At 40.3% G+C, this 24,738-nt stretch overlaps 1 protein-coding gene across 1 annotated transcript; it reads left to right on the top strand.

Moving 5' to 3' along the window:
• Window positions 1-1,005: 1,005 nt before the first annotated feature.
• On the top strand, window positions 1,006-24,544 carry usp12b (ubiquitin specific peptidase 12b). The gene is made up of 10 exons (XM_028038503.1): window positions 1,006-1,172; window positions 7,485-7,565; window positions 7,796-7,879; window positions 8,943-9,072; window positions 11,298-11,566; window positions 12,865-12,941; window positions 13,053-13,136; window positions 14,509-14,706; window positions 16,654-16,732; window positions 21,173-24,544. The coding sequence occupies exons 1-10, from the start codon at window positions 1,125-1,127 to the stop codon at window positions 21,272-21,274; spliced, it is 1,152 nt and encodes a 383-aa protein (XP_027894304.1). The 5' UTR covers window positions 1,006-1,124; the 3' UTR covers window positions 21,275-24,544.
• The last annotated feature ends 194 nt before the right edge of the window (window positions 24,545-24,738 follow it).

Genomic DNA, 24,738 nt, shown 5'->3' with positions numbered 1-24,738 from the left:
TCAACATTTGGCCACAGCATCTCACAATCTGGCAGCGTTACTACAATATTCTACACATAAAGGTCACTATGGTGCTGAATTTTTTTTTTTTTTTTAAAAACAAAAGCTTGCAAAGACATAAAAGACTGATGATCACATTTCAGTTTTCAGCTTTATTGTGCGAACTTGATGGAGATGAACATTTCAATCTGCCTTCATCAGAGGAACAAGTGAACACAACAAGGCAATTGATTATTTGCCCTTAGATGAGATGCTGCTGCCAAATGTCACTATTTGGCAACAATGTTGCAACAGTCTGCAACGGCGCTGCACGATTCAGTAGCAGCGTTGCAGTGTCATGCAATGTTATAATAATTGGCTACAGCGTCACAATATCAATAAATAAGTAATCAACAACATGTTTGCCAACAGTGTGTCACTGTTTGGCAACCACTTTGCACTATTTTGGCAAGAGTCATAACAAATGGCTTCGTAATGTAAATAAATAATCAACAATACATTTGGCAACAGCGTGTCACTATTTGGCAATGGCGTCTCAATAATCAGCAATAGCATCACAATACTATGGAACAAGACCAAAATAATTGACAATAACCTCAGTAAAAATGGGGGATACTTTTGCCCTTTTTACGGTTAAACAAAAGCATCAAATGATCAACAATATTTTTGGCAACAGCGTGTCACTATTTAGCAACAACCTTTCACTACTTCGCAACACCTTCTCACTATTTGGGTTTCAGATCTCTGCTATGTTCGACTTGGCCTATCTCACGTTAGAGGGCGCTGTGGAGCAGTTTGGCCACGCCCACTTAATTCCATTAAAATTATTTGATTTCAGACAATTTTCGGTAAAGTTTGATGAACTTTGGAATGTGTTACCCCCCCTCACACACACACACACACACACACACACACACAAAATTAGCCTTTTTGTTTTGTTGCAATGTTTTAAATTATTCTGAAAGGTCATACCGGAAGCTCTCGCTGTCGTCCCCCTTCTGTTCCGCTTTGACAGTACCGATAGGGGCAGCAGGCAGGCTCGACTCGCCCTCCCGGAAACTCTGCAGCCGCAGCGGGTCTGATTATTTTAACATCGGGGTTCGGTCCAACATGGCGGCGCACGGATGGAAATACTGATGACAGTCCGAAAGATCGCCTCGATTTGTACGATGGTAAGGAGGGCAGAGCGGGCGGTTCGGCGGGTGGTTCGGCGGACCGTTCGCTGCCCGGTCTGCTGAACCCTGCCTGCTCTCATGTTTTACGGTTAGCTGTCCTGCTGCTGCTAGCCTGATTGTTAGCCTCACAGAACAACATGATAAAAACACACAGCGTTCCCAGAAAGTTGCTCGGGCCAGGGCGGCTTCCCGGGCCCGAACACGCCGCCGTGTGGAGAGTTAACGGGATCGCGTTGTGCTCACACCGGCCGTGTGTGTGAGAGAGAGAGTTAGTAAGCAGCTTCATCTGGGTTGTGGTTTAGTTGGACTGACTAGATGGTCGGGAAACGGCTAGCTTAGCCAGCTAGCCGTTTGGAGTTCTATTTTGGGCTGAAGTTGCTGTCAGATATAAAAACCCCGAAACTTACAGTTCCTGCTTACACGGTTGTACTTTCCCCCAAATAGCAGAAATATAACAGAAACCAGCTGCGCTGCAGAGGATGTAAACACCTCAAGGCAGCTGATGCTGCTTTGAGCTTAAGAGGGTGAAATTTAAACCAAATGACACAGGATAGAACCTGAATGCCTCAGTAAAACCCCTAATAGTTTAATAAAAATAAAAAAAACAACAGGGAGCTTTGATCGGTGAAAATAAAGGGAAACAATTGTTAAGTTTTCTAAGACCCTGTGGAGGTTCTGTAGTCAGGATGGCAGGCAACGCATTCCTCACAGACACTCACTTTCTGCACAGAATCATGTCTATTAAATCTAAAGCTCCCATTAAAATACGGGTGCCGTAGAAAAACACGAAACTTTTCGTCGTAGCATTTCTGTGCTTCAACACTTACCTGTTGCTGCACACAGCCAGTGAGCTGGCTGAAAAACGGTCTGCTACATTTTTATTTATTTTTTTGTTGCCAAACCTACAAAATGAACATATTCAACTGTTTGGTAGTACTTTCTGTTGTATGTACACTTGTGGTGTGACATTTCTGGACATGCTCATAACCCTCATTTCATGATCTCCTGGAATAACACACACAACAAAAATGTATAACTTGATTAATTATTTCCATTTAAAACAAAAAGCCAGCTATTATGCCTACTGATACTAATACAGTGCAACATGATTTATGCTATAGGAATGTTATCTACCCATTGTTTTGCTTTGGACACAGTAGTTGTTTTAAGTCCTTATTAGGCATGAATTTTTGAGTAATAAAATTTGATATCTGCTCAAGCCTGCAGATGTTTGTTTTGATCACAAACAGCATCATTTGTCTTTCTTTTAAGCGGGAGGAGGAAAAAAAAGTACTATCTGCTAAACTTATGCTGTTTGTAAACCTACAAGTGCTGAGCTAAAGTGTGGGAGATGTGTTAAGCTGCTGACTGCAGGCTGGCTATTTAAACAGATCGCCTGACTAATTAACTTCCCAATATGAGCTTTGGTGTGTTTGTGTTCCTCTGTCAAGAACAGAACCGTGAGAACTGGTCTCATATCAAGCTCAAAGAAGAGTTTGGTTTAGCGGGTGAGTTGTGTTGTATTTTAATGCTTAAATCTATACGTATTGGCTGGTGAAACAGAGGAAGTGGAGCTGGGTTCACTTTTTTTTTTTCTCTCTCACACGTTTAGGGAATGCAAAAATGCTGCTGCTGATTGAAGGTTTTCACCAGATGATATTCTGGAGTAAAAATCCCTCACTTTGTTTGTTCTTTCATTGGAAACAGAACATCAACATTTAGCCCTAATGCTGCTAAAACGAAAGAGCAAATTGATTATTGCTAGTTTTTAAAAAATGATTTATCCTTTTTTTTTTTTGATGGTACGTAGATGTTGCCATTTATGTTGCCATAGCAACATAGAGTTAAGAAAGAATATAGAATGTAAAAAAAAACAAAACAACAAAAAAAACCCTTTAAATTTAGTCGTGGTTTTGAAGCTTTCTTTAAAGCTGGATTTTTGTTTGCTTTAAGTGAGAGCAAAGCCTTTTTCCAGCCACCTGTCCAGCAGTGTGCAGGAGCAGGTCGGGGTAAGGAACAGTTATTTATAAGTCCAAGGCAGCTTGAAATTTCCGTCTCACTGTTGGTTTGAAAAAAAAAAAAAAGAAAGGAAAAAGAAGAAAAAAAAACAACCTCTCACCACCAGAACCATCCAGCGGTCGAGGGTTGGACTCGTTCTCACGCCTAAGATGGTTTGAAACTGAGCTGAACAACTTCAGATAGCATATTAATAGAGGAAAGATGTTTACTTTTAGGCAACCGGCGTTGTGTCGTCGGCTTTAAGTCGAGACTGCCGCGCTTTCATTTAACTTCCTTTTATTGCATTCGTCTTATGAATAATTCTTCTATTCACTTTCATTTCTAACACTCGGTTCCAAGCTGTCACTTTAAACCGGCGATGACGGTGTTAATAATTAATGTCTTTGTGTGTTTTCAGGTCCTTTTTTTTCCCCCCCTCCTCTGCCTCTCAAACATCAGAGAGTTAGTTTGCTGTGTCTTGTTGTTTACAACCTCTTGGCTGTTCTGAGGCGCTGTTTGTTGGATAAATAACCTCAGCCCAGACAGCAACCCGCTGTTAGCCTCTTGTTGACTTTACATGGACTGCAATGTGGTGCTGAGCTCGACCCCCCCCCACCCTGAGGGGAGAAGCTGCATCACCATCACTACTGCTGTCATCGTTGTCCTTTGTTTCTGTGTCTCTGCTCCCACCAAAATATGCCTGAAAGAGCTTTTTGTAAAACATTTAGTTTTCTGTTTTTGCTCTATATTGTAAGATATACCAGAACCATTATGCATTAAGGGCAAGCTATATTAATTAACTACATTAACTTTCACCGGTTGAACTAAAACTGCCTTTTCTCTCCCTCTACTTCAGACTGTCGCCTCTAATTTTTCCTCACTCCTGAAAGTAGCGCAGCGCACGGTGGCCAGCTTCCAGGAGCTGATGTCTCTCTCTTTTTTTTTAAACAAATAATATACATTTTAACGTTTCATACTGTTTAAATTGATTCCAAACTCTGATTATGGTTGGTATAAGTGCACAGACGTAAGCTATGTATATGTTGAGCTATATTTCATATGCGAAACATGCAACCAGGCTGTGGTGGCATTTCATTTTGAAGTGGTGGCGTCTTTTATTTAGCTGTAGCGGTGCGTCACGATCAGTTACATGTAGAGGGAACACTGAAATTGATCATAAAGTTTTATTTATTTACTTGCTTTCTCTGTAAAGTCACGTTTTGTGCTCTTGTAGCAACAAATTAATTTCCTCACTTTAAGGTGCTATAGTGAGGATTTTTCTGATGCTTCTAAAAGCGCTTTAGGGAAGTATGACAATCAGCGGTCTACCAACACATTAATAAAAATAACTTGATTGTGAGGAAGGGATTTTCTCAACTGGATTCCACCAAATATAGAATTTTTAAAAGTAGGTTGTAGGAGGGGGGGGGGAAAGGCTGCTAATCCTGCTTTGTGTGTATTTTTGGGTTGATGACATCACAAGAGGCTCACAGGTCAGGCTACTGGCGTTAGTAAAGATGGCCGAAGAGGAAGATCTGACAAGTTTTAAAGGAGATTCTGGAGCATTTGAGTTGCGTCTGCAAACGGATTCAACTTTCTATTTCATTTCCACACATCGGTGACGTGCGGTGAGGCTCATAGCTGGTGAGGCACTGACTTAATCATCATCAGATTTACAAATATAGACCCCCCGGCATGTTATTGTTTACATAAGGAAATTTCGCGCATGCGGACAACGCTGGAGGGCAAAAAGGCTATTCTTCCGTTAACTCAATCAAACTTGGACATGTAGGTATTATTAATTTTATGCTGTGCTCCAACGGGAAAATCGTTAAAGTACAACTCAAAACCACTTCTTTCTCGCTCTGTAGAAGCGCAGCTACGCGCAGACTAGTTGCCATAGCAACGGACAACAACGCCACAAAAACACACTTAAATATTTCCCACACAAAGAGCAGAACATTCAACCTGTCGCAGTACTATGGTTTTAGGCTTAATGTTTATTTTGCGATTACTAATAAGTGATTGCTGTGGTAAGAGGAGAAAACTATAAATATATCGCTGCACTTGACTTTTCTGTATGGCTAGCTCGCTGTTACTGTCTCTTACTCTGCAGTGGTGGAGTCACAATGTCTGGGATCATGAGCGCCCCCTGCCATGAGGCAAGAGAACTGCCTGCCTCACCTCGAATCTGTTCACTGGCGTTTCTGATCGCTTCTCAGCCCACGAAACACGTTACACACATAGTTGGTTACAAAAAACACTACATTATATACATAAGCTAAATTATGGAAAATATGTTTATATATTGAATGGGTTTTTTTTACCCCTCCAGGGGGTCTTTTTGTGGGCTCTAGTGTCCCTTATATGACAGTAGGCTGACAGGAAACGGGGAAGGAGAGGGGGGAAGACATGCGGCAAATGTCGTCGGGTCCGGGACCCGCGATGGCCGCGTCGAGGACTCAATGCCTCCAAATACGGGTCGCGCTAACCACTACGCCACCACGGCACGCCCCATATTGAACGTTTTTTAACCATTTTATTGGCGACGCACAGACAGGAGGAACATGCTCCCATAAAATGGCAGCCAGTGCAGTTAGCCAGAGGTTGCGCAATCCCAGGTGAGGCTCAGCTCGCTGCTGCCTCACCGGCTTCTCTTCTGAGCATTTGAATGGGAAAATGCGAAAATTCAGCGATTTTGAAGAAAAATTAACCAGAATTGGTTAAGCTAAATGAAAAACAGGTACTTTATAGTACAAACCACAGGGTGAAAATAGCAATATAAATTATTTTATCATTATAGTTTTCCATTAGGCCTCACCTGCCTCCTGTGACCGCACGTCACTGCCGCACATATATATTCACCAATTGAAAACGAGCAAATGCTGTATCTTACTCATATAACCTTATAGTTATGCAGTTTGCCAGTTAAGTGGACCTGCAACGTTCGTGTTTCTGGTTGGTAGGTTGTGGTTTTTTACTTCCTCCTGGTGTTAACTGACGGGGTTTCACTTGGATGACTGTCTCTCTTGTGGTCATTATAGGAGGAAAATATCAGATGATCTCACAGTGCTGAAAAAAACATCTATATTGGGACTTGAAAGTGCTTTGACCCTGTCAGACACACCAGATAGTTTTTATTGTGGTTGGGCATTTATCGTATCATGTATTGTGATACATTTGTTATTGTGATAAGAATTTAGATTTATCGTTGTCATGATATATTCCAATTAATAATGCTTGAAATTGCCCAAAACTCTCCTATATTGTCAGGATTGATAATTTTGCTGTCTTTTTTCAATGAGCGTGTCAATAAATCTGAAAGTTTTAGTAAATGCAGTTTCTGTGAGCAGTTTTGCAATATAAATCAAACTTTTCCAAATGTTTTTCAAAGGCAGCTTTTGATTTCTGTGTCATGCAGACACAAAATATCATGATAAAACTTTAATACCATATCGCCACCCCTCGTTTTTATGAATATTTTGGCTATAAATGATTGTTGAAGACCTTCTTATGATTTTAGCACTATGGTTGCACAATATGTCGGCATTAACATCGGTATCGACTGATTTTAGTCATTTTTCAACATATTGGAGTAAGTAAAACTAAGTCGATATTAACAATCGATGTTTAAAGTCATGTTGCTGTTGCTTATGTTTCTGGTCATGTGTTTGTTTAACTGAAGAAGTTAAACAGTGGTTCAGTGGTCGTATTTTCCACGTTGATAAAAGACAACTGAAATGTATATAATATCGGTTTTAACGGCGGTTTTAGTATCGGACATCAGTATAGACCCGAATTATTGGGCCATAGTTTCAAAAAAGTCAACCGAATTTAAAAACAGACCATGACGTGTTGTTTTGTAGTTTGCAAACCATCTAAATCACGGGTCTCAAACTCCAGTCCTCAAGAGCCACTGTCCTGCAACTTTTAGATGTGCCTCTGCTGCACCACACCTGAATAGAATAATTAGGTCATTAGCAAGGCTGGGAGAACTGATCTACACAAGGTGGAGGTGATGAAGCCATTTCATTCCAGCGTTTTGTACTTGTGGCACATCTAAAAACTGCAGGACAGCGGCCCTCGAGGACTGGAGTTTGAGACCCCTGGTCTAAATGGAGTTTTATGAGCTGTTTTTAAAAATAGTGCTGATTCCAGCAGGGCAGAACGAAAACAGAAACAAATAAAAGTCTAGGAAACTGTATCCTGGAAAATCGTACCAGTCTGTGGTTACTTTTTTTTTTCTTGCTGTGACAAGAAACGTTTAAGTAAAACATTAATTCTGCTGTTTTCTCCTCCCGACTTCTTCAGGGCGCCAATGCCTCTGCCTTGGAAAAGGAGATTGGACCGGAACAGTTTCCTGTTAATGAACACTACTTTGGATTGGTCAACGTAAGTTTATCTGGATACAATGCACTACTAGCTAATGACGTGCCTGCTCTGATATACATATATATATATATATATATATATGTATATACTTTTGTTTTTTTTCATAATTCGGACTTTAAATTAAAGCAAACCTGGACGGTTGTACTTTCTTTGTGTTAAATGGATGCTAATAAAACATACGCACTCTAAAGAATCGCATCCGCCTCTTTGTTCTTTTGCCTCTCATCTAGTTCGGCAATACCTGCTACTGCAACTCGGTGCTGCAGGCTCTGTATTTCTGCCGACCGTTCAGGGAGAAGGTGCTGGCGTACAAGGTGAGTGTCGAAAACAGAACTCGCACACCGGTGGCCACCTGGATTTGATTCAGACGCTTCCCTCACAGCTGTCAGCAGGGGGCCAAAAATCACTGATATCAGGAGGCTTTATGACGAGTTTCTGGAAACGGGGCGCAAAATAGCGGTCAAAATAACAACAGCAGATACAGAATCTGTGCAGCTGATAAGCAGAAAGATGTACTTGGACGAGACACATTTGTTCCTATTTCAGCTATTTGAGGGAAAGTGCTTGAGGAATGAAGCACTTTCCCAGTCAAAATAACACAGTTCTTGTGTTAGATTTTTTTAATAGCGGCATTATTTTGTAAAACTGACTTTTTTTTTAGCTTTACGTCATGTTATAATGTTATTCCCTCATCAAAAATACACCTGGAGTGTTGCCTTAATTTTTTTCATGCATCTTTGAGAAAATCTTTTTTCTCCATGGCAACCTTTCAGCTGTGCAGAAGGGCCTGGATGGACCTAGCCCCTCCCCAGCTCCTTCAGACTAGCGAGCAGCAAATGGCAAACACTTGGTGGAACCTAACATCTGCTAAGCATGTTATACCATCTACTTCTCAGTGCAACGCTGGTAAAAATGTTCTTAAAGGGTTAATAGAGGAGCGATGTTGTGTCGACTTCCTGAAGGTGGAGTTTCAGAAAGAGTGGGAGTTTCTAAAAGAGACAGAGGCCCAATTTCAAGGCATTAAGTTAAAAACCCAAATTCCTAGAATTTGAGTTAATCTGAAGGTAACATAGTTACTTTATCACACTAAAACATGGAACATACATAATACTGTCCCTTTAAATTATAAATTAATGTGACATGCCTTCCAGATACAATTTATTTCTCTGACGCTAGTATGAAAATGTTTGCTTACTGACAGGAAATGAAAGAAGGTAGAAATGAAACGATTGGCTTCAAAACTGACCAGGACTTTCTAAGGTGCACCTTACCCCAAAAACAAATGATTACAACCCATGTTAAAGCACATATCAGTTTGATGTTAAAGACACAATTGGAGGCTATGGAAGCCTTTGTGACTCGTGCCGTTGATCTCAGGTGCAGCCTCGGAGGAAGGAGTCCCTCCTCACCTGCCTGGCCGACCTTTTCAACAGCATCGCCACCCAGAAGAAAAAAGTCGGAGTCATCCCTCCCAAGAAATTCATCTCTCGGCTAAGGAAGGAAAACGGTAGGCGTCGACGGGGGGTGAGGAAGGAGGCTTGTGTCAAGATGCAGAATAATCTCGTAGAATATTCATGGGACGGCTTTGGAAGAATGTGCAGCTGCCGCTGATGTCAGAGTGCGAGGCGTCCTGTAATCTCACTGGGAAGCATTTAGCTCCAAGTCTTTAGAACAAAGAGTCATTGAGACAAACTTCCTTTCATGGCGGAGCAGCGCAGCTGAGAGTACTGATGCAGGCAGCGGCCTTGGAAAAGGGGAAAGAGATGGGGACGATGGATATCAGCTGAGAAGTTAATCACACAGCTGAGGAAGTTATATTGTCAGTGAAATTACGGAGCAGGAAGCAAATCAAAAGAGTGGCACACAGATGCCACTTGTCTCTGAGACTTTACTTTGGTTTAAAAGTTTCTTTTTCCCTACAAAACTAGACATACATCTTGAACTTGTCCAACACTTTGTCCACATTACAAACACAGACTTTAATGGAGATAATTGGGATTTGATGTGAAGTGGAAGAAGAAAAAAAATACATGGGGATTTTCTGTGACAAGACTGCCACAAAGTAGTGCATAATTGTAAGGTGGAAAACAACAGGACTTACACGGGTTTTGAAAAATGTTTACAAATAAAAATCAGAGGAGTTTGGCATGTATTTGTATTCTGGTCCAGTAGAACCAGATTTCCCGAGAATTACATCTGCATGTTGTTTTGGTTTGTGTCCACCAACGTTGTATACCTAGAGACTGAAGTAGTTCAAAGCTCAGTGAGCGACTGGCAAGAGTAGTGAAGCATCCCAAACTACCAAATGATCAATTCTAACACAAGAATATCTTTTATCCTAACCAATACGTCTGAAATAATGGGGCGTAAGAAGCAGGAGAGACTTAATTCTTGTTTTTAGTCATGCTTGACTGATAATCAAGCCTCCGGTCACTAGGGGGCAGTAGTGTTCAAATGTATTGACAGGCTGCGTGTTCAAGCCAGTAGCAGCAGCAGTCTACACAGACACACGTAGTGAATAAAAGCGGAGCAGAAAACAGGCCCAAGGAGAAGTTTGTGACAGTGAGAAGAATAATGGCGGCAGAGGTTAGTAAAGCAAGTATGACGGTGTATTGTGACCAAGCTAGTAGTTATAGTATTAGAAGAATAAAGATGAAATATTGGCGGAAGAAAGTCGTAACATTATGAGGAAATAAACGCTTTAATGAAAAAAGGGTTCAATAGCGTTATCGACCCCATACAGTCTGTGGTTCGTTTTTTGAAATGGACACAAGTTTAAACAATGGATTCAGTCCTGCGGCTGATGAGAATTTGATGCTGATATGTTAAAAGATTATTTTCTTGTATAATCGACACCAACTATAATTTCACAAGAAGAATAATTTTTGTTTGGCTCTGCTGGCCTTTATTTGAAAGTGAAACGACAGGAAAGTAGCTTGTGAGAGAAGGGCAAAGGTCAACGGGATGAGACTCAACCTGTCATGGCCGCGTGGAGGACTGAGGCTTGCGTACATGTGTCGCCGCCGCGTCCAGCATTCCTCATTTAAACGTAGTTTGGCGTACAGTTTTCATAAAATTACGATTTAAAACCTTAGTCTGGCTCTTATACTCCGTCTTAAGCAGGTAACTGTAGCTCGCAGAAAAAGGCAAGGAAAAATAGACAAAGCTTATTTAGTATGAAAGCAAACTGTTCTGCACTTTTCATATCTTCTGACAAGCTGAAATATTAGCAATGTTGTTGTAAATGTTTCACCAAAGGTGTTTAGAAAGCTATATATCTTTTGAAAAAGAACAAACTGAAGAAGCTGGGTAAGCTGGGTAACCCATGCTTACAGTTTTAAAAGGTTTTACATCCTGGTGACTCAGTTGCTCTTTTTCTCTTGAGAGAACCACGCAGACTGAGCGGTCTAGATTAAATGTTACTTATTGAGTTAAAAAACTGAATTGTTCCCAGACTTACAACATTTAAGTTGTACAACTTAAGTTGCATGACGGAAAGCATTTGAGAAACATTGATCTAAACCGTTCCACCACAGAACAGCTCCAGCTGTTTAAGATCAGTGTCTTGCTGGAAGGTGCACATGAATTTCCCTGTATTTAGCTCCATCTGTTCCCATGTCAACTTTAACCGGGCTTCCTGTCGACCGGCCCGGTCACTCGCATAAATCTGTGGTTGTAACACGATCAAATATTTATCTTTGTCCTTGACGTGTCCGCATCTCCCCTCCCCAGAGTTGTTTGACAACTACATGCAGCAGGACGCCCACGAATTCCTCAACTACCTCCTCAACACTATCGCAGACCTCCTCCAGGAGGAGAAGAGCCAGGAGCGACAGCAGAACGGAAAACTGGTGCAGAACGGGAGCGGAGGAGGCGGATGTGGTGACGGAGGGGGAGGCGGGGGTGAAGGCGACGATGGGAAGGGGACGCAGCAGACGTGGGTCCACGAGATCTTCCAGGGAACGCTGACCAACGAGACGCGCTGCCTCAACTGCGAAGCTGTGAGCTGGGTTTTCACATCCGCTGCTTCCGTTAGCCAGTCCCTGCAGGAAGTTGCGATCGCGACTGTTAACACAAGTTCACTCCTAGTTTGTAGGCGTGTCATAAGAAATTCTGCTGGACAATAAATCGTCCCAGAGCTTATTGCGATAAACGGTAGTATTGTTGTTTTGAGACCATTTTAGGTATTATAATGGAAATGGCATAATAATCCAAGAGCACATTCTCTTTAATGCTGGAACTGGAAGGCATTTTAAATACCTAAAATAAGTAAACAAAACATCAGAAACAACAAATAAAATGAATTACAATTTTGTCTGCTAGCAAAACTGGGTAAAAAAAAAAAGGTCTAGTTGAAACCAGCGAACCAGCTTGGAGAAAAATGACAAATCATGCAAATATAAATGATTTTGTTTTAATTTATCAAGCGGTTAATAGATTTATTGCGACTATTCATTTGCAGATTTGGCGCGGACTTGCAATTTTCACAATACATTGCAAGTTTTCCTCAAATCTGACAAATCTGTTGTTCCTTCTCTCCTGACCAATCACTGCAACTGAACTATGAACAATCCCTTTCGCCTCCTTCCAATTTAACGTCGTGTTCAAGTTGAAAGTATATGTGATGCTAAACGATACCATTTGCTTGCAGGGTACAACGTAGAAACGTAATTTTCTTAAAAACTGTCTTTAAACGCACCATGAGCGTTCACATGCTGCCGCCGGTTACACTGCTGCTGAGGTGAGCTGCTGGTCTCTCTCATGTCCAGCAATTAGCCAGAGCCAAAAGGCAAAAAGTTCTACAGTTTTCTTCCAAGTTGAGTGCCTGTGCTGCATGCAGACAATGTTAGCAAAATGTTGACCAGTTAATCCATACCATTGCATCATATTAAGCTTGTTAACAAGAATACTAATGTTGTTGCCTATTTTACATCGCTTTCTATCTAGTTAATACCAGGAATTAACTAGGAATTAAATTCTCTTTAATTTTAGTGAAGAAATTGTTGTGCCCACTGTTGCATTCCAAATATTTCAAAGAAATCTTTATTGCCACTATAGAAAGACAGAGGGGAAAAAGAGGAAGGTTATGTACAGGAACGTCAGCGTTTTTGTAAGACCAGGTTAAGGCAAAAACAAAGCAAGAAATGTGCAACTTTTTAAAAAATATATTTTTGCCACAAAATCAGCAATTTTAGGCCGCAGCATCACAAAAAAAACACACCTTGCATGCAACGACCTGGAGGGACTGATCAGCCCCACCTTGGTGGGTCAGCAGTTCACCTGTTGTTGGTTGCTGCAGGTGAGCAGTAAGGACGAGGACTTCCTGGATCTGTCGGTGGACGTGGAGCAGAACACTTCGATCACACACTGTCTCAGGTTGTCCTGCTTTTTCTTTTCTTTTTTTTTTTTATTTCATCAAGCCCAACAAGAAAAATCTTAGATCTTAGTGAAGATTTATGGATGAGTTCTCCTTTTTGTGCTCAACAGGGGCTTCAGCAACACAGAGACGTTATGCAGCGAGTACAAATATTACTGTGAGCAATGTCGCAGCAAACAGGAAGCCCAGAAACGGTAGGTGACGTCACCTTTTCTATTCACGTCCTTCACATTCGTACAGCAGAAAACTCGCGAATAACTCTAGTGGCCTTCTTTTCTGATTTGGTGAAATGCGCTTAATTTTTGTAGAGCAGCTAAACACATGACGATCATCTTGTATCATCCCTGTGGCTTTAATGTAATAATGCCAAACACACACCACGTCTTTTGTATCGCACAAACATAAATAAAAAAAAACGTCATGCAATCCCTTTTGAGCTCCCACTTAGTTTTTGCAGGGTGTTTTTAGTAACAGTAAACAAACTCTGCTGGGTTTTGTTCCATTAGAGATCAACCCTGAAACCACATCTGACGTCACCATGGCAGCCTGTCAGGGCCTTCCTGTTACATTCTGAGAATCGGTTTCGCGGGCGTATCTCTGGCCAGACGCCTGTTGGACGTCGCTTAACCCTCCCAGACTTCCCTTTGCATTAACAGCGCTGCCGCGTTTTTAGCTTTCTGCGGTTGGAAACCGTTAAGCGCGTCTTCTCAAGTGTTGCTGCTGCATGTATTTTTGTACCGGAGAGCCAGCTAAGTGCACCAAGTAACATCCATTAAGGACGTGAAGGGCTACCAGCAGAGGCTGAACCTTGCATTAACGCGAAGGAGAAAGAACAGCAGAGCTGCAGCTGAATGAGGAGGACGGAAAAACAGTGAAAACATGCTGCGATATTCTGGTTATTCTGGAAACGTCTTGGTATTTTTAAATGTTTCTTTGAAAGTTTAGGCCTTGAACTAATTACTCCCAGCTTTTTTAAGTTTCTCTTGAAGTTTTTTTTTGTGTGCAAGCTTTGTTTTTAATCAAAACTTTCTGATCATCATCATCATCTGTGAACTTGTAAAAGTATTCATGTTTGTGAAGTTACAAACACAAACTTGAGCCCATTTTATAGGGAGTTTTTGTGACAGACTGACAAGGAGTATCAGGTAAAGAGTAACATGGTTTTTCCTATTCTTCTTGGTAAATGCTTATGTCTAGTCACAGATTCCTGTTTGGGTTTAACTATGGACTTTTACTGACCATTTTACCGAATGAATATGCTTTGACATGAACTATTTCACGTGTCTCTGCATGTTTGGGTCGTTGTCCTGCTGAAACGACGACTTCTTTCCTGGTGTTATTTGTTTAATAAAACCTCATATATCAATTTTTTCCCGTTTCACAAAGATGCTCAACTTTCTGTCGGTTTATCATGTTTATTTCCAGTGAAATGTGTTTTTTAGCAGGACAAAACCTAAAACTGTATGAATTGCTATGCAGCTGTACTTCACTGTAAATCTTTTTTTTTTTTTTTCCAATGAATTGACTCACAAACGAAGCAAACATTTGCTTGTGTCGTTCTGTCAGGATGAGGGTAAAAAAGCTGCCCATGATCCTCGCCCTCCACCTCAAGCGCTTCAAGTACATGGACCAGCTGCACCGTTACACCAAGCTGTCCTATCGCGTCGTCTTCCCGCTGGAGCTCCGCCTTTTCAACACGTCAGGCGACGCCACCAACCCCGACCGCATGTACGACCTGGTCGCTGTTGTCGTGCACTGCGGCAGGTAGGTCCTGAATTAGATTGGACTTTTATTTTTCCTTCTGTAGTTCTGGTTTGATAGAGTTTGATAATTACAGATATGCAAATCTGTTTATTAAAGGCAAACAGAGGATTAGAAGGCAGGGTATTATGTAAAATCAACTCTTTTTTTTTTTTTTTTTTTAGTTTATATCATGTTATAGTCAAAAATATCAAAAATATACCTGGGTTGTTGCTTTGACTCATTCATTCATGAAGATATTAACTATGTGACTATGTAAACTACATATTTCCAAATTTTTAAAGTTAAGTAAAGGTTGCTCATCTTAAAGCAGCATTTAAAAAGATTCAGAAATCAGTTTCGAATAATAACTTCATGAAGTAACAGGACACTTATCTATAACGGTCCAAATTGCAAACATAAGAGAAATCCATTGTTTGTGTTTCTACAAATAAAGTTTTCACAGTAAACAAATGTCTTTTCTAAACATCTGGTTAATATCGAATTGTACTGTGTGTTGAACTGGATGATCAAACGCTGCAGAAATAGTTTTATTTTCCTAAATGGTGAAAGTTTACGGTCACATGGCGTCAATCACATGCTAACCTTTGTTGTGGGCATTTCTGCTACATTTTTGTGGATTGTAATTTCTACCAACTTAGTTTTCTTCTTTGGGTAGTTAGAATATATTTAAGTTAATTTAGAACCAAAATTTGTAATTCATTTTTATATTTGGACTTGTTTAGATTACGTTGTTAATTGCTAGACCCTCCCATTAATTTGAGTAATTAAGAACACACCGGGTGCTTGGTGGAGGGGGATTGTTTGGTAAATGTCTGGTGTGGACGGGAGGTTTTGTAAAATGAGTTTTTGACCACTTTAGAGCTTCAAACATTTAATTGAGATTCATTTTCGTTCTCGACTAAGTTGCAAGACATTTTTAGTAATTATTTTGTCTGTACTTTTACAATAAACAAATCAAGTTGGAAGTGCGTGCAAAGCCAAATCCCCCTGTTTCCACGGCCTTTGTTGGAAATGTTGTTTTTTTTGGAACAGAACTTCAATGTTATTTTTACAGATCAAAATTACGGTGTAACGGCGTTTTATGGGTTTTCATAAGTAAATTCCTAGACTTTGATATTATAGCTAATTTATAGAGTCGAAGCAACGCAAAACCATTGAGCTTAGATCTGACTGAATATGAAAACCAAATGGGAGGATTCAAGCCTACTTCAGCATTGACGGTCGTTTTTAAAAAAAATCATTTTAGACTTTAAAGAAGTGAACTCATCTGGTCTCTTCCTACGTTACAGCTTGTTCCCAGTCAATGTAGTACAAAATGCTACCTGATACTTATTTTGCAAAAGATACTTTTTATAAGAAGTTTTTTTTTTTTTAAATATAACGGTGTGACAAATTCTTATTGCCAGTTTCTGTTAAATTTTTTAACTTCTAACACCCATTTTCATGCTGTTCATATTTATCTATAAGAACTGTAACACAGGAACAATGTTTTTCTACTCATACTGGAGTGATTTATTTGTAGTAGAACTAGAGGCAAGTTATAAAATTGAATAAAATTTACTTTCCAAATATTTCAGAACAGACACTGACTGGTTGTGAAATTTATATTTTAAATCCCAGTTGTTCGGCCCCAAAGGGGGTAAAAGTTACCAAGTTGCTGTCATCCACAGTCAAATGTTTTGTTCTTCAGCCGCTTATTGAAAGGACGTAAGAAAAAAATATTAGTGACTCATGATTTAATTTAAACCCCCAGGTTAGCTTGCTGCAGTTTGTAACGACTTGCTAACCACGATTAGCACGGATTTTACGCCAGTCTTTGCTTTTTCTTCAGCTAAGTTTAGAGAGTTCTAAACTTGATTTGCTCTTTCGTCTGAAAACAGAAGCACATATTTAATCTGTTTGACATGCGTCTTCTTTTGGTGTCTGTCCTTTTTGTCTGCGCTGCAGCGGTCCCAACCGCGGACACTACATCACCATCGTCAAGAGCCACGGCTTCTGGCTGCTGTTTGATGACGACATTGTAGAGGTGAGAGAGGACGTTTCTAATCGTAAAGTAGTCGTAAAATGTTGAAATGTGTTGGACTATTTAGCAATTCAGTAGTCTGGGTAACACATTTAGAGCATTAATGATTGTGGTGTTTTGCTTGTTTTTCTGCCGTTAGTCAAAAATGTACAAAGTTTACTTGTTTGAAACACTTCAGACTTTCTTGTGCAGCCATAACTGAGATGACTTTGTAAAATGTTGGCTGCAGCTTCACAAGTTGCTCTCAGAAAAGAGGGATTTTTACAAGAGACACCATTTAAAACAAGAGAAAACTAAATAAGTTGTATATAAAGGTTAAAAATAATTAAGAGCAAAAACTGATGTTGAAGGAAACCGAACAAAATTGAAGCCTAGGCATTCCTCTGTAATATATAACATTAATATTAATAAACATTGTTTCATTAATGGTGAAATAAGCCTAAAAAGCCAGTCTAGGGTGAATGGACCTTACCAGAGGAGCCGCTTTTCATTGGCTAATGCTCATTCTACGTGGTCGTCTCACAAACACACTTAGCTTCCCGTTAGCTAAGTACAGCATAATGGCAGAACTGATACAACTTGTACACCTTGAAGCCTGTCTGCTACACAGTCTTACGTTAGCTAAACAGATCAATATGCAACATGTGTCTGTATCTGACATACACTAAAGATTTTATTTTAGCAGAAAAGGCTTTGGACTAAACCGTTACTCCTGTTAGCCACGTTAGCACCAAGTACAGCCAGTCAATCAACCATCGCTGTGTTCAGGGAAGCGCTGATTAATAATCGAGAAATAAATATCGAGCCTGGAAACTTGATATCGTAACGGACTGAATGTTATGTTTTTAAGGTAATCTTTGCTCGTCTTGCGGGGAGCAGGCGGTTACCACGGTAACAGGTGTGCTTAAACTACAAAGAGAGAGAGAGTAAAAAGGTAGGAGTGGTTTTGAGTTGATCACCTGTTCGGGTTATTTTACCTTTGTTTACCTTTGCTGTGGCGCATTACAGCCGCTGTAGTTTCTAAACGTTGGACTAATTACCTCGTTCGTTTGTGAGTTTACGTCATTCACAACAAACATCAAATAGAACAAATATATTTCATAAAATTTTAACAAACAAATGGCTTCTACCGTGATAATTATGTGAAATTAAATTAATTATATCCCAACTTCAGAAGATTTGCCTTTACCTTTACAGAGCTCTTTGGTTCCTCCTATCAGTCTGTAGCTTCTCATATTGACGTCATCAAACCAAATGTCAGATCTACCATAACTGATTGACACCTGCTGGCCTCAGGTTTGCAACCAGCTTGTGACTGAGAAACCAGTAACCTCCTCCCAGATGATGACATGAACGTGTTAGTTCCTCTGTCCATTGTAGTAGCTGATATATTGTGAAAACCCAGTGGAAATGATGCACTAATTGAGTCATGTTTACATAGAAACAATGCGCCGCGAGGCTTTGCTTGTGAGACTTGCTGTCACGTGGGTCGGTTGTGGGCGGAGCTTGGTAAGGTCCATGGAAACTCCAGTAGAATATAAAATGTATCGGTGTGAAACACGGAGGATCAAAACCAACATGGAAACGTAGCTGCTAAAATATGAGCTTAACCTTCTGGTCGCTCCAGTGTTTTGTGTTGCGCTGCAAGTATTGACTGAAATAATAAATGTTGACGTTTAATTTTGAGCAATGATCAGGAACAAAAGGGTAGGCGTATTTTCTACCAACAGTAAAACCCAGGAGAAAAAAGCAAGCAGATCTTTTTTAGTTCTTGGATTTCTTTTCCATTTTCTTTGCCTTCAATCTCTTTTTCTTAGTCGACATTCAGCTCTGTGCTTTTCCCAATGAAAACATCAGTCATTTGCAGCGGAGGAGCTTTGCTGGTCAGGTCGACCTTTATTTTTCTCTTTTGAAAATTTAACTTCTGTCAGTGTTGAAGCCAGATTTATTTTTAAATAGAAACAGAAACTAAGGATTGTACTTTTAAGGATTTTCTTAGTAATTTCATTCAATTTCATTCAGCCACTGTTTGTAAACATTTTCAGGCAGTTTCTTCTATTAAAACCTTTTACATTTTTGTCACATCTGCGAGTTCTACCTGGTGTATTTTATTTAATAAACCAGCGCGAAGACGTTTATTGAACTACAAGGCGAATAATCTAGTGAAGGGGGAGGGGGAGGTTTCAAGCTATTTTTTTACTTCCCATCTGTGAAATTTTTTGTAAGCCATCCATCATTTTCTAATAATAATAAACTGAGTTTATGACCCTTTTCATAAACTCAGTTTGGATCACAGCAAGCTGTTCAGACGTGGTGTTGAGACGCAGTAGAAGCAGAGAAAGTTGGATAAGTTTTCCTCTGCTGTACTTACTTTAAGTAATGAGAGGAGGAATATAAAAAAACCCACCAGCGAATCAGATAGTAACAAAAAAAAAAACTATAAATTGCTACCAAAGAGGAACAGAGTAACCAGTTTAAAGTGCAGCAGTTTGCACAAGAGTGGGTTTAAGACTTAACTTCGTTTCTTGTTCTGATGTAAATGAGTTACAGCGAATGTTAAAAAAAACCAAACATTTTGAGGCACAGCTTCAGTTCAGTGCTCAGCCAGTTTAGTTTGGCTGAATTAACCAGAGGAAGCATTTCGCTGTGTCATTCATCCGTTTTCATTTAAAGCGTGGGACGCATCACCGTTCAGTTCCAGTGTAGAGAGAAGATGGCAGACGCTCTCTTTGAGGGCCCGGTGTTGGAAGACGATAGCGGGGTTTTTCCGCTGCTCGGCCATCTGGTCTGGATGATTCTGCTGAACTCGCAGAACATAAATACTAACTTATCATTTTAATGTTTTGAGGAGATTTGCTTGGCTTTTTTTTTGCCTCTTTTTATTTAAGTCTGGCAGGAACTGGGGAGTCTAAATTGAGCTTGAAAGCCTGAACTGATGCCGTTTGGGGCGTTTCCACCTGGAACTGAAACTTCTTCTGTGCTCCAAAATTTGAAGCGGCATTTCTTTCACGATCAGCCCAGAAGCTTTTAGTGTGAAACTTTAACAGACCAACAAAATGCGTATCACAGGGTTTGCAAAGATTTTAGCTTTAGGTTGAGAAGAAATCGTCAAATGTTTGGGACAAATATGCAATAACATTTCTTAAATTTTAAATACATTACTCACAGGTCTTCAGTTTAATCTCATATATTCAGGTAGTTTTACCGTCAGAAGTTTGAGTCGCACACAAACATCTTCATTTCAATTACCGCTAACTAGCTGCTAATGTACCGGTAGCCGAGCTAGCTAGAATTTTTTTTTGTGTGTCTATCATGAGTAAGTACAAATTTATTGCTGGTTGGCTGGATGACGTTTATCGTCGCCACCAGCTCACTTCACATGCCAACCCCTATGATGCTACATGCGTTCTGTACAAATAATGTGTTTAGAGCCACATGTGCAGCGTGAGAATCATAAATCTCCACCAAGAACCACAAACGGACCATCAGAGATGCCACAGTTTCTCTCCCCTATCGTGGCTAAAAAAAGCTTCCCAGGAAACAGTTAGCACTGCTACTTAGCACTGATCTGAAAGCAGCATTCGTTGTGACACAAACTCTGAAATCTGAGGTTTAGTGAGTTTTAAACACTGTCCTTACCTATTGAATAGGTAGCTAAGCTATTTCCCCTCCATGTTGTCATGGAGCAGAAATACAGCTGAGGAAAGAACACGAATAGAGAGCAGCAGATGCAGCTATGATGAGAAATGGGGAAAACAAACCCTCCCACAGTCAAGACGACGAGGAAGTGTTCCCAAAAACGCACAAAAAAAAAAAAACTTGCAAAAGCTCACGCAGGGTTAGTGTGAGCTGTTACCAAGCAACCCGAGCGGAGGCTCTAGTGACGCTTTTCAAAGATGTACGGTTGTATACTTAGACTTATTTTATTGCCACTGCACAAAGACGTGTAAGTGAAATATTGCTACATATATATAACTTAGCATTTTCAGTCAGTCTTAGTGATGGGATTGTTGAGCAATCTGATGGCCAGTGGCCATTTTTGAGTTGGAGGACGTGGCCAGCAGCAGCTTGTTTGGATTTGAAGTGACAGAGATCCTAAAAAGGCTCATTCTGAAAGGAGCTCAAAGTATGATCTCATTATCTAAGAATAATTTTATGTAAAAGAAAAAAAAAAGTGAACTGAGCATGTTTTGTTTTGCTCATAGACCTGACTTCTGGTATTTCATTCATGTGGTCTTAACTTTAAATGTGTGCGACTTGCAGAAACCTTGGAGTTTGGACAGCATGTATATTTATTTTTGTTATGAAGCTTTCCACACGCTGCAGGGAAAGTTGAATAAATATTGACCCAGCAATGCTAAAGGTGTTTGTTACAAAGGCCTGGAGAACAACCCGAGAGTCCCGAATGTGTCTCGGTTCAGACCTTGCACTCTTCCCTTTCAGAAAATCGACGCGCAGGCGATCGAGGAGTTCTACGGCCTGACGTCCGACATCTCCAAGAACTCCGAGTCCGGATACATCCTGTTCTACCAGTCCAGAGACTGACGCAGCCAGCGGTGAATTCCCCCAGCAGACTGTCTGGACGTGGCAGACGAGCCGCCGGCTGCCTCCAGTACACTCACACAAGTATCCGGGCTTTATTCCCCCTGCGGCAGGGAGCGGCTTTGACCCCGGAGCGCCGCTTGGGGAAACGGGTTCGAGGCGCGTGCCGGTTGTATGCCTGCCTCTGGGATGCCAAATCCTCCGAGACCACACTGCAACAAGCACCTTGATATACCAAGAAACCCCCCACTGTCTAACACTCGCTTTGCACTATTGCACCAGGAACGGAGACCAGTGGCTGAACCGATCATGTGTGTTTTTTTAGCGGCTTCAGAGGAGGCAGCAGCTTCATTCTGAGTATTAATACCTTGCTACGTTAGCTTCCCTCCCCAGCAGCGGTGGAACTGCCAGATCATGTGTTCACCGGCCAGGAAGTGAAGCGACCATGATCTGACGGCACCAATAGACGTCCAGCCAATCACCTCAGACCTCTCTGACATCATGTAGGGTTGGAGGCCGAACGCTGCGTGAAAAAGCGCCGTTTCTATGATCTGTGGCTCATATACAGTATCTTAGCGCAAGGGAGTCACTGGAGGGGTGGGAACATGTCTCAAACTGATGAGCACAGCTCCGTATTTATGATGAAAGAGCAAAAAAATCGTTTTATTTTAAATATTCAAAGATCAAGTGACATAAACTGACCAAAAATTCAATTTGCAGTATGTATAACTTCACCTTTTCAGTGTTTTTATCGGTTTAATATTGTTTTTATTTACAATGTATTTTTATTTTATTTTAAGCTGCAGGTTTTTTGGGGGGTGTTTTTAAGTACCAGGACTAGCAATGAGTCTAACAGTAGCAACTTTTAAACTTTTAACTTTTTCCACTACAGGACAGTTTTTAAAAGCTGTCCTGTAGTGGAACGAGACTTGGAGGTTGGTTATGAAGTGGTGTTGTGCCATTAGGAGCCACATTTGATGACATGATGGAGAAAAGGAGAGAGAGGACCGAAGGAAGAGCAAGTCTGAAAAACGGTGCATTTTTAAAAACCTCTAAAATATCCACTTTAATTTCTCAGCAGACTCAGTTTTGACACACTACAAAGAATTGATCAGTGTCTGCCTCGTTCCGTTAGCGACCCAGTCCAGCTGCAGCTCTCAAGTTGAGAAGAATCTTTCCACAACACGTTTTTCACTCTGCGATTCTCCATCGCCACTCAGACTGTTATAAAGCAGCAGATCTAAAGATGGCTCCGTCTTTTCATTTAGTGGCGACACGTTTAAAAAAAACATAAACCATTTTAACATCTCTGTGGCTTAAACCTCTCCCTAAGAGGTGGAAATGCTTCAGGGAACTTCCCCTCCCCCACGTGTTGCTTTGTGCTGCCAGCTGAGTGATGGCTAACTTTTCTTTCTCTCTTTATCTGAAACTAAAGATGCTGGTCATTCCATTGTACCTAATTTAAAAGTATATTCCTATAAACGTATAATCTGTGAGAACTGTTTATGTAACTCATAAACTAACACATTAACTCATGTAACATAATTATGAACCTATCAGATCGGGGCTTGAAAAGTTCAATTTGCTAACATGGGATTGGCTGTCGGTTCGCTCTAAAAGGGATTAGCAACAAAATACGAAAAATGGAACATAAAGTGAATTTTACAGGAAAAATAATGATGTATATCTTTATGAATTGTATAACAAATTAAATACAAATTGTTGATCCCTAAACTAAGACACAAAGTTGGCTATTTGACTTGTTTTTTGTTCATGAAATGCACTAAAAAGCACAGCTTAAGCTAACTTAAGCTCAAGTTATCCAAGTTTAAGTTTAGCTTAAGCTTAAATGGCTAGCTTAAGCTATTAAAACTTGATGTAGCTTAAATAGCTTTAAGTAACTTAAGCTAAGCTACCAAGGAAAATTTGTCAGCTTGCAACCAGAGTTGGTGTCTGTTGGTATAATGGACACACATAGCATGCTAGCTAAGGAAGCAGCAGCTACTATTGACTTCAAATGTTACTGGGAAAACATCGGAAAGACCATCCAAGAAAATCTTCTGTAGATTTTCCATCAGTATGTTTATCTGTTGCATTCAGTTCTTCTTCTACTTCTTATAACCGTGTTTGCAGAAGACCAGCTGCACACCTCTGCCCCCAAAGGTCAGTTCAAGAAATAACATGCCATTCAAATTTCAGCGCAATCTCAGTTTTTCATTCGTCAATTATGTTTTTAATTATTTTTAATTTGTTACAATGCCAAACCCATTAAATGACAAAATTCAGCCCTCTTCTTTTACAAACAAGAATTAGAATCCCGGTGTTTTATAAGTTGTTTGTATGTGGCAAAATAGTAAGAGGGCAAATAAAAAGAAAACAGAGCTGCAGGTCTGAAGTTCGCTTTTCTCTAGTTTTAGATGTAAATCTGATGACCTTTTTTCCAGTTTTCTCTTCAGTTGCCCAGGTGACATGGCAGACATGATGGAGTTTAATGTGCCTACTTTTGCTATTTAATCGTAAGGTTTTAAAATCACTCCTCTAGCGCTTGTTTTAAAGGGTAGAGATCTCAAAAAGACATCACTACTTCCTCTCCATGCCTCTGCTGCTCTTTAACGCACTGAAGAAGGTTCTGGAAAACGTTGCTTTGTGTCTTGAAAGTTTGTGGATTTCAGGCAGTTCAGTTGGTCTTAAAATGAAGAATTCAGGCAGAAGCTCTGACCTTTTCCCACACACCCAGTGAGAGCGAGGTGGTTTTTTATGCTTTCTGAAAGCTTCACCAATAAGCACAAAGACGTGACTGGGAAATAAAAAAGAAAACAAAAATAGCAGATTACATTGATTGTGGATCTTTTATGAATTGTCAAACCTAATTTCAAGCAAGAGCTTTTTTGTTTTATTTAAGCATTATTGTGATTATTATTATTATGAATGTTAACTTTTACTTTGAATGTTTTTTTTTTAATACTTTGTCCTGTCTACCAATTTTGCGTAGGCAGCTCTGGAGGGAGGAGGAGTTACTTTTGGAAGTTTGTAACGAGAGATGTTGTTGTGTACATAAATACAGATATTAATATTATAATTTGGTTTTTAAATGAATGCTTGCTTAAAATAATTAACTGACTGGCTTGACAAGTGAGGATTGGTGTTCAGTGCGGAGGGACGACCTCGCTCGGTGCAACTTCTCCGGGAAGGTTTCCAAAAGTTCTCCTGTTCTGAAATGTGTTGGAAGGAAAAATCTGCTCTGAATTACATAAAGGATTTTGAGAAGAAAAAGCTGACTCCTAATGTGTTTTTTATATATACATGTATATTCAGGGTTTCCCCCAGTCTATTATAAGCCTGGCGGGCCACCAGGCTTTACTTGTGTCCCCACCAGGCTAAGCATTTCTTATTTATTTAAGTCCTTTTGAAATGTTTGCATTTTTAAAGACTTTATTATTAGTGTTCAGGTATTAATCTTCTGATCT

This window comes from Xiphophorus couchianus, chromosome 14 (assembly GCF_001444195.1).
Source record: "Xiphophorus couchianus chromosome 14, X_couchianus-1.0, whole genome shotgun sequence".
Classification (NCBI taxonomy): domain Eukaryota; kingdom Metazoa; phylum Chordata; class Actinopteri; order Cyprinodontiformes; family Poeciliidae; genus Xiphophorus; species Xiphophorus couchianus.
The sequence above is the reverse complement of the archived record's forward strand: the minus strand, read 5'-3'. Positions and strand labels throughout refer to the sequence as shown.